The sequence below is a fragment of the Mugil cephalus genome, chromosome 20, assembly GCF_022458985.1.
Source record: "Mugil cephalus isolate CIBA_MC_2020 chromosome 20, CIBA_Mcephalus_1.1, whole genome shotgun sequence".
NCBI lineage: Eukaryota > Metazoa > Chordata > Actinopteri > Mugiliformes > Mugilidae > Mugil > Mugil cephalus.
Window position 1 is genome coordinate 1,284,387 of NC_061789.1, and position 10,758 is coordinate 1,295,144.

The 10,758-nt window shown below is 42.4% G+C and overlaps 1 protein-coding gene across 1 annotated transcript; it reads right to left on the reverse strand.

The window, feature by feature from the left end:
- Positions 1 to 7,332: 7,332 nt before the first annotated feature.
- LOC124997959 lies at positions 7,333 to 10,758 on the reverse strand. Its single transcript, XM_047572043.1, has 4 exons — positions 10,581 to 10,758; positions 10,427 to 10,502; positions 8,750 to 9,037; positions 7,333 to 8,670 (listed from the first exon to the last, which is right to left on the reverse strand). The coding sequence occupies exons 2-4, from the start codon at positions 10,500 to 10,502 to the stop codon at positions 8,324 to 8,326; spliced, it is 711 nt and encodes a 236-aa protein (XP_047427999.1). The 5' UTR covers positions 10,581 to 10,758; the 3' UTR covers positions 7,333 to 8,323.

The window sequence follows — 10,758 nt, forward strand, 5'->3', positions numbered from 1 at the left end:
TTAATTTGCTGTGGACCACATGATTATCACAATAAATCTGAATGGAATTGGAGACTGGGAGGAAGCTGTGTCCTCGTGTCTGGAGGAGAAAAGTTGGAGAAAAAATGGACACTCTTTTAATTTTATACGTGAAGCTGTCAAATCCACAAAGATCCTTCACCTTTCTCTGCAGGTTTATCTCGGCTCACGCCGTGAGGCAACGCTGAGACGCAATCAGTGTTAAATTAGCATAAAATAAACTGGAGCGAGGGAAGATAGAGGTGTTGTGACGTATAGGCGACATTCGTCTGTTTGAATTTGGAGCTCATCATGTTCAGCACAATCAGACACAGTCTTCATGAAGCTTTCGTTTCTAATAACTGAGAGAGATGTTTTTTAGTTCTATTGAATTGTAGCTTGTTCCAAAATATGTATCATCTCCCCAAACAACCCAGTTCATTCTCTCTGACGCCGTTTTCACATCACGTCAACATCAGTGCAGAGGTCTTCGACATTTTTCAGGCCAAGGACCCGAACTCGACCTAGTTCTATTTATGAATATACACAAACACATATGTTTGAGCTTGTGCACATCATTGTCATCTGTAGAAATGCTGCCACACATCATTTCTGTATTATTCCCCCTCTGATGCTGAATGTGTTTTAATCTGACCTGCTCTCCGGCGTTGTCCATTAACAGCTTATGCAACGAGGTATGAGGCAGTTGCATCACAAGTCTCCTGGGAACCCTCCGTGAATCATTGTGTGACGGTTTGTTTTCAGCCTCTGAGCACATCCATTGTGTTTTTTTTTTTTTTTTAAATGCTCCAGATTTGCTTTGTGTCTCTGGGGACCCTGTTGAAGGTGAATTCATTCCTCTGGCTCTGTAAATAACTCAGAGCCTCGATGAAATTTAAATCACAGTGGATTGTCTTATGTTGTCATTTAGTGTTTGATTTTTAGTAATAAAAATTCCTGCCTCAGTCTGAAGAAGACTGCAGGCGACAGTCAACACATAGAGAATCTTACCTTTTCCTTTCTGTCTTGACGATTATTCAAGTTAATGAAGAGAAAAATGAATAAATAACAACAAAATAAATGTTTCAGCTTCCTGGCAGAGTCTTGATAATGAGAGGTTTTACATGTGTCTCCAGGTCATTTATCTGGTGCATTTTACTCGATATATTGTTGATTTTCTGCTGAAGACGTTGGGTTTTTATAGAGCAGTGCTTTCAAAGAACACTGATGAACTTTGTGGCGTTAAATGTGTCAGTCGGTTTCGTCTGTGTTGACTTTCCAGGGCTGGTCCTGAGCGACTCTCAGCTGTGCTCTGCAAACACACCACACCACGGTGGAAGTGTGAAAACCCTCCGGGGTCATGGAGCTCATTGAGGAGGTGCAGCGGCCGGAGTCTGTGTTTGGGTTCTGAGGCACATGACCTGAGGCCGTGTTTGACTGTTTAATGCAGCGAGATAAATGAGTAACGTGATCGGGGGCCAGCGCTCGGACTCAGAATCCACATCGGGCTTTTTATCACGTGTGAAGCAGCAGCATCTTCATTTACTGACTGTCTGTTAGGATACGATGCAAACTCACCAAACTGATGTAAAGACATCACCCCTCATTTGGTTATATGCGACCAAAAACATGCACTTGAACGCACCACAAAGACAACAGCCAATGAGCAGCTGCTACGTCCATTCTGCACCTCTGCAAAAGAAAACAATGAAGATCTACAAACCATCAAACCAAAAACTAGGGAATGATCTTTAAAAGAACTGGTTCAATTCATCGACATCATTAACCTTCATGCTTATTGATGCTCCTTATCCATCAAAGAAGACGACACTGGAAGAGCAAAATGTGCAATTGATGCAGCACCTTCAAGCAAGGACGTCAACACCACCAACATGATGAAGAATTTGTCAATGATGCGCAGCATTAAATACCCAGAGACATTTCTTTTTGACAATCTCCAGTCAACGAGTCTCAGCAGAACAGAGCTAGAGAAGATCCAGAGACCAGTTTCTGGTTCGTTTACTGACACAAGCTCTTATCTCTTAAGATTCATGGGAGGAACTGATAAGAAAGAATCGATGATGGCACCGCTATTAATGCCCATCCCTACTGACAACTTAACTTATAGCGCAGGGAACTGGAATCACAGCAATTTGGATCACAACTAGTTTAGTTTGGAGCCTGAATACTGGTTCTCAGGAATGCTCCTCTATGTATGTCTCAAACATCTGCACATTTATTCACACCAGCTCAGGGTTCAGGCTTCAGCCCTGCAGCTTCAGTCTGTTACGGTAAGAATGGACGAGGAAAGCTCATATCTCAGAGAATATACTGATACACTCACTCCCTGAGACCGTGAGTGTTATTTTAAAAAGTTGACTCTGACTGATGGGACTATATTCACCGACCCCTACGCTCTCAACTACTGGATGGACAATTTAACCAGAGGACACAGAGGAGACGAAGTCTGATCTGTCTTTATCAAGTGAAGCCTCTAAAACAAAGATTTTACAAGAAGTAAGAGGAACCACTGTGGAGGGGAACGTAGTAAATGCAACTTCAGTTTTGGACAAACCTGAAACACACAACTAACGTTGGGTTAGCTCGCTGTTAGCATTAGCATTAGCATGTGTCAAGAATCCTCCAAATTCAGGCTGAAAATGATGATGTGTTACATATCAATCTGACCTGAGAACAAATGTGCACTGCAAACAGAGATTTGTTGATGATTGTCTCAGTTCAATTCTTTCTTTTAATCGCCTCCAACCAAAGTTATCTATAACTGGCAGTGGCTGCTATGCGATAAAACTTCAAGTTAGTGTTTTTGCTTTTTCAGTTTTGGCTCCAAAAAACACAACAAGACGACATTTTCCCTGTTGACAGTGACAGTGTTCTGCCTCCAGCTAACGTTGTGATGTCACAGTGACGTGGACCATGAAGGGGTCTGTAAAGTACGGGACTTTCAGACTCGCCTCCTTTGCTGTTTGGATTTGACAAGTTTGAAACTGAAGTTCAGACTCTGGACAACTGGAATTTGACAAAAAATAAACGTAAATGTTTTGTCTTGTAGTTTGAGGACTCAGGAACTATTTTGGTCGTATTTATGCAGATCACATAACCCACACAAGGACATTTTTCTCCAGTTACAAACACGGTTAAAGCTTGAATTACAGATCCACAGCTACACTTCACCACGTGACAGACACATGTAGAAATACACACTCTGGGATCATTTCATTTGCAGCTGCAGCAAACAAACCACTAGTGACTAGTTACATGTCTGAAAAACCACAACTCTTTCCTCCTTATTGTTGCATATCTCTGCAGAAGACGTTCCCTCATCAGAGCCGCTGGTGCAGACCTGAACGTAGGGAGCGTAGTCATGTTTATGTTTTAATGGTGCTCAGCATCCACCGATGGAAGGATCTGAAAATAATTGGACGGTTATGTAACTGTAAAACGTTTGATGGCTGTGCCCCACTTTTAGTTTAAAACAGTCGCTGCTTACGTGGTTAACGGTCGCCATGACGCTGCCATGCTACGAGTTGAACGGGTTCACGACAGAAGAGCAGCTTCATGTACCATCAGTCACATCGTGGTTCATCTTCTACTCGAGACATTCAGGACTGGAAACTAGAAACCTTCTTCTTCTTCTTCTTCTGTTCTATTTGCAGAAGATCTGCTAGAACGTCTTCATCAGTAAACACTGATTGACGTTTTGATTTTATTCAGTCTCCATGGAAACAGCACAGCCGGTGGGCGTGTCCTCTGCTCAGGCCGTGGGAGTCGGAGTCGGAGTCGGAGTGTTGCAGCTCCCACAGGTTTATTTTTACAGGATTCAAACTTAAACATGTGAGAACGAACATCACTCTACTGACGCCTCATGGTGACTTTAAAACTCCTCGGTACCAAACTCACTTTCACACACACATGCTCAAACATAATGTCAAAGTGTCTATTTGATTTTCATTTTAAAATTCAAAAATTAAAATTGAAATTTAATAAATTTTCTGTTTCTAAATGCAAAATTAAATCGTTAGAAGACAGAAACAAAAGGAACGTTTTTTCCATATTTTTGCAACCGTAAGTTGTTGTTTTCAAAGTAAGAGTATGTATGAGGACGGTGCTGTGTAACAGAAGTTGAAGGACATGGATCAGTTCGTTGTTTTAGAAACAGTAAAAAGTCTCGGGGAAGGAAAAGGACGTGACTGGAGAAAAACGAAGCTGCACATTTCAGGTAAAAACTAAAAATAACTCCATATAATCAGGGAATAGTTAGCTACTAGCTAACATTACTCTGATATATGTGCAGAGTTTTCTGCAGATGACACGACTTGTTTTACCATCACATCAAAGATCACGTCAGAGTACAATTCCAGTTAAGCCTGAGCTAGTTAGGGAAACCACAGGTACGATTCAGACTGAGCTCTTCCCATGAACACGGTACCGTCCTCATACGTGCTCTTACTTTGAAAACAGCAATTGGAAAACTTCCAATTGCAAAATGTGAAAAATTCTCGACCCTGATAAAGAAAAATGCCTTGAATTTCAATTTTAATTTTTGTATTTTAAAATTAAAATCAAATAACTGCTTACTTTTTGGTTTTTAATGTCTTTTTCTGAACGGAAATTCCAATGACCAAAACAGGAAAACGCGTTATGAAACTTTTTAATAACGAACAGACTCTGCATGGTGACTTACTACCTGTTCCCTCAGGGAATTCACTGGAACATTAACATTTACCAAGAAGCACTTTGAACCAATCAGATGGAAAGACACACGTCTGGTCTCTCTGCTTCATGCTGTGTGGGCTGGATACAGTTTGCGAAAGGTTTGTGTTTATACATCAAGTCAGACCTGTCATCCGTCAGTTTAAACCAAACCGCTCCACCTACGGCTGCAGAGTCAGGAAATTCATCCAGGACGTTTAAAGTCTGAAGTTTCATCTTCAGACTTTAAACGTCCTGGATGTGTTTGATTTTCGTGGCGTTACTTTCATTCAAATGCAAACTATCCTCAGGGTTCACCCCCTCCCCAGCCAGACTGGCTCCGGGTCTCATTATTCTTTACTGTTGCAGACTGCGTCCTGTGCAACAAGAAAATAAATAAATAATCTGTTATACATTCACGTAACTACTTCCCTTGTGAATGCCTTCCTAACTGTGTGCAGAACTACACACGGCTACAAACGAGTACAACCGATCTTTAGATGAATTACGTCCAGGTGTGTTTGAGCCTAATCGCTGCTTTTTCACGAGGGACTTCATCATCCGCGGCCGACGCATGAAAGGCAACAAATGAGAAATAAGGTGATAAACTGCAGCAGCTGTAGAGATAGAAAGTCTGCGTCTCCTCGTCTGAGGATAAAACGAGGGAAAAATGTTCCACAGCTGATCTCGAACCACTTTCCCACAAACATGTTCCCTAAACGTGAGAAGGAGAAACATGACGGATGCACTGGAACGCGTCACCGATAATGAGCTTACCGGCGGTGATGGTGTTTTCTTTATTATTTATTTTTTTAAACATCCTCCTACACATGGCTCTTAATGAACTGACACATCTGGAGATGAACAGTCATTTGCATATGGATGTTACTGGTTCAATGAAACAACAGCAGCAGCAGAGGAAACTTTTCTCTCAAATATAAAGAGAAAACTCAACATTTCTCATTTAACATTTGAAAGAAAAGGAGCTCGTTCTTCACCGTCTCCATGGCGCCGACGCAAGTAAAAAATCTGAATGATAATAATAATAATGAGCATCGATTCACATCGGTTTCACTTTGATATTTTGGGAGAATATGGATGATACATTGATCTGGCAAAACATTATGACCACCTCAGTATTGATGGGTGAGTATCTATTTAAAGCATGGAAGCAGCGTATAAACATGATGTAAATCAGATACAGCTGATGCTGTAACCTTAACCCCTGCTTGCCCGGCTCTGTCTTAAAGCAACTAAACGTGCTTCTCTTAGCTAATTGTCTGCTTCAGCGTTTTCTGTTCAGATGTGAGCGACATCGATGTGCACATTCCCCCACAGGCCCAGAGCCCCCGCCCCCTCTATCTTCTACCAGCTGATAATGTTGTGTTCATGTTTACAGGCCTGAAGAAGGTTATAGGTTTTATTCTCTAGGTAGCTGCCCTCTAGCTAACACACACAGGACACATGCTTGTACACGTAAACCGTAAAAGATCTGCTTCCATGTCTCATCAATATCCTGCAATCAGATTGTGAATGAATCGTTTTTCACGTGTTTTAGCTCCTAACTAAGAGAGTCTGCACATGGACAGAAGCACATGTGAACGTTAGCATCCTCAGACTGACTCTAATGCAGGAAAACTGGTTTCATGCATTTGCTATTAGTCTGAATCATATTTCCTCCCGTCCGTGAACCTGTCAGTCACACTTTTAAGAACATATCTGTGACACTTGATACCCACAGGTGTTCTTGCATGATTGTCTGCTTCACCGTCTGTTGACCTTATGTCAATACTCATTGTTTTCTCTGCGGCGGAGGCGCACACACACACACACACACACACACACAGAAAACTCAGATGCACTTTAAAAGCTTCTCCCTGTGGAGCAGAGGACAGAGCGTCCGCTTCTCCAAAGTAAAAAAACACACAGCGATACAGACACACCATAAAACACATCTGGGCCCATGTTAATAAAGATTCTCAGTGCGATCACAGAGCTCCAAACGTAGACTGAAAACTCTAGGGAGGAATCTCGTTTAAAGAGCGAATACAGGACATTCTCACTGTAACTCTAAGGAAGGAAATGGACAGAAACTCTGATCTTAGTGAGGAGGTGTTTGACCCTGTTTCCAGGTATCAGGCTTCAAATCAATAGACTTATCAGCCCCATTCACATGGGACTAGTTTTATCTGGGGCCTCCAGTAATTTGTAATAGTCCCTGGAATTTGTAAAGTAATAATAATTCTGAGATAAAACTAATCCAGTGTGAATCTGTGAAGATCTCACCTTATCAGAATCAGCTGTTTGCCATGTGTTTGCACATACAAGGAATTTGAATTACAGGAGCTCTGTGAAGAGCTGAGATTCTCTAGGATTCTATTTTCACCACCATCTACTCTCAACTTTCAGCGCAAATTCTTACAAAACATCATTATCTAAGAGTTTTCTTAGAATTTTTCCACTAGGAGCAACTTTTACCACTAAGAATCTTTAGTAATGGGCCCTGGTCTGCACAAACATGCATGGCCTTATTCTGACAAAGCTCACTTTAATACAGATTTATGTAGAAAAACATACAGAGAAGACTCCAAAATAAATAAATAAATGGACTCACAATGCATGATGTGATTGAAAAATACAGAAGCTTTATTTATAATTGTTTTATTTACATCATTCAACACTAGTGTAAAAGTCACCATGAATCAGTTCTTATTGTTCTTGAAAGGAAATGCTGCCCCCTCCTGGCTGCTTAAAGGACATTTCAGAAGTTTCTGGCTCATTAAAGCAGTTTAACGTCAGTGTGTTTCTGATGTGGAGCTCAAAAAGCTTCCGGCTAATGTTTATATGAACAGCATCTTTAAAAATGCACCACTTTCATTCTCACGAGCACAAAAAGGAGCTTCAGTGAAAACATGAAATAAACGAGGAGAAATATTCCCAGCAGAAATGAGTACAGTCTGCGAGCAGCCAGGACTCTGTGTGTTGTTTGTTACGACTTTTCTTTAGAAAGAAAGAAAAAGAAAGTCTTTAGACAGTTCCTTAATGTGAGAGACACATTCCCTGAACTCATCTGAGAGAATGGAAGATGAATGAAGATCAAAACACGATAATGTTTGCAGACAATAAGAAAATACCTCCTCCCTGGTCAAGTGCTTCAAGGAGGATCCAGAAAGTTTGCTGTAAAAAGGAGGAATGTGTATGTTCTGATCTTATCCCAACCACTCGAAGTCGACCCTCAACCTTAATCTTAATTTTAAATCTGTTTCTTAGCCGCATATGTACAGTTTAAAAGGTTGTTGCACGCAATTTTGTGCAGAACAAATGACTCAAAACATCAGCAGATTGTGAAACTAGACAAGGAAGCAAAGGAAACTTTAATCCAGTAGAAATGTTGTAGCATCAGTTGATGAGATGAAACCACCAACATCTCTGATCTGAGGAGTTAGTTGATGCTATTGAAGAAACTGGTTCACATACTTTTGTGTTCTCTCTGTTATTTCTCTGTGGATGTTTTGAGTCATTTTTATGAATAAACGTAGAAGATGCTGTGGACCTGGAGCGGATCCAGTGCTGCTTTTCTAGTCCACAGCTCAGTCTAGTTTGCGCCCTCGTTTCTTCACACGATAAAAGAAAGCGTGATGATTTCCAGCACCACGCAGATCCAGCGCAGCGCCACCAGGTGCCCTGATGACCCAACACGAACCTGCTGAGAGGAGAGATACTTCCCCAGAGAAGGGATCCAGAGGGAGCAGTTGAAGGGCTGGCTCTTGTTTCCTTCCTTCGCATCCATCGTGCTCCAGATATCGTAGCGTCCTTCTTGGTCCATCTTTTCCTCCGTCCTGGCGGCGGTTGTTAAGTTGGCGTCTTCCTGGAGCCAGTGGACGACTCCGCTGGGGTAAACTCCACTGAAGGAGCACCGAGCCGTGGTCGCGTTCGTGGTGGAGTCGGAACTTCCTCTGCACTCTGTGAAGATAAAGGACGGTTAGAGAAGAAGGAAGATGGAAGGTGGCTGCTCCCAGAACAGATTAAAAGGTCAACTCACCTTCCACCGTGATGTTAATTGGTTTGGCTTTTGCTCCCTGCATGGCGCGTATTTTACAGATGTATATTCCTGCGTCCACGGGCATCACGTTGAAGAGCTCCAGGCTGAGTGTGTTTTCTGTTTGGTTGCACTGAACCTCCGGCTCAGTTTCGTTGCACATATCTTTGCTCTTAAACATCCAGGTGAAGAATTTAATTTCCAGCTGCTTGGTCGAGGTGGCGGCACATGTCAGCGTCACATTTTGTCCACAGTCAGTGTTGCGGTTGTGATACGTGATGTCCAGGTCCACTGTGTTATTATCGAAGACAGAGAGGACGAGTGTTAAAGCAGCTGTGATTTACTCTGTGTCTGAGCGACACTTCATGCAGAGTTTCTTCTAAAAAATGTGCTGTCAGGTAAAACTCAAGAAGATTGGGAATTTGGGAAAATAATCTTCTTCCCAATATATATCATCTGGGTATAAATCTGGCAGCTTTTCATTTTGATTTCATTCTCAGCTATGTTTCATCAGATTAACCAAACCAAACCGTTTGATTAGAGCTTTGCTGGAGCAGAATCAGTTCATAAACAGCAAGAGAGACTCGGAATCAGAGTAACTCTCGATTTGGATTTCATTATGAGGCTGAGGAACGACGGAACGGCTCCTCTAAAGTGAAGCCAAAGCTAGTAGAGCTCCCCCTGGTGGCTGGAGGCTGCGGTATAGGACATAAGCCCCACCCCCTCAGTGTTAGTGGGCGGGACTTGGGCCAAACAAGTTTTGTTTTAGGTAGTTATTTGATGCTCTAGAAACAGGATGTGGCATAATGTTGGCCACCAGTTGCCATGACAACTCTTCTGTAAAGTTGTCACTACGGACCGTGGGAGTTGTAAACAAAATAATATTAATATTAAATCCAATATGATAACTGGTGCAGGGAGAGCAGAGCGTCGGAGACTATTAATTAAACAAAAACGTGAGCGAGTGTGGAGGATGTGGAGGATGTGTGGGATAGCATCAGTTTGGCCAATGAGTGCCACAGATGACGTGTTACTCTGATGTCATCTCCAATAAGCCCCGCCCCCAAACCATTTGATTAGACAGTTCCCAACAGAGACCAGACCAGCTCTGAAATACTAAATAAATTGTGGTTACGCAACTTTTGTGTCTCTGCCAAAAAACACATTATAATTTACCCAACCCACAGTTTTAACTGTTGCCTGTGCATGTACATGATTTCCTTTTTTCCTTCTTACTTCATCTCATTTGTCCCGTGCAGCGTGTTTCTTCATGAGTGATGAATCATTTACTACATTAGCTGCTGGAGTCTTGATCTTTCTACAGTTTGTTTTCCTGCTTGGTTGCAGGTGAAGTTGCTCCAGAAATACTTTCCCCCCCCCCTTCAAAATTTGAATAACAGCACAGAAACGTGTTGGGTTTGAAATGACAGCATCAAGTATCACCACTGGAAGGAAGCATGTGTTTGTTCTGCAGCAGCTACGTCCTGCAGCTCAGCTTCTACCTTCTGTTCAGTCTGAGTTACGTTTAGCAGGATGTTGAGGCTCTGGTTGAGTTCCAGTTTCAGGCATTTTTCATTTTATGAAACATTTTCCCAAAGTGACTAAACGTTTCAGTTTAAAGCGGTTCAGGATGAGTGCGTTAGCTCAGGTGTAATACATGAGTGTGATACAGAGACTCACCAGCGAGACAGACTCCAGAAACCAGCAGAAACATCTGAACGACCCTCACAGCCGAGTGCAAACCCGTCGCCTGCATCTGTGTTCAAATCAACATTCAACACGTTAGACGAGCTGGATAAAAGCTGCTGAACACGGGAGCAAACAACAGTCTCACCGTGCTCGTCTCTGGGCGTCTGTTTGAGGCGTTGGAGTCTGTTTTATCGGAGGTTTCGCAGCAGACGAGGATTTAACTAGGACTGAAGCAGCGGCGTGTCCTGACGTGACTGGACTTGCTCTGGAATGGATCGAGAAAGTCTCTCCAACCTGAAACCAGGATGAGGGTGGGCCAGGCT

What these genes read in the sequence shown, in the direction of transcription:
- LOC124997959 (XM_047572043.1), bottom strand. Translation starts at nt 10,502, where the DNA reads ATGCAGGCGACGGGTTTGCACTCGGCTGTGAGGGTCGTTCAGATGTTT. An exon ending in TTCTGGAGTCTGTCTCGCTG is followed by an intron (nt 9,038 to 10,426) that starts GTGAGTCTCTGT and finishes ATAATAACACAG; the next exon opens with TGGACCTGGACATCACGTAT. An exon ending in AATTAACATCACGGTGGAAG is followed by an intron (nt 8,671 to 8,749) that starts GTGAGTTGACCT and finishes TTATCTTCACAG; the next exon opens with AGTGCAGAGGAAGTTCCGAC.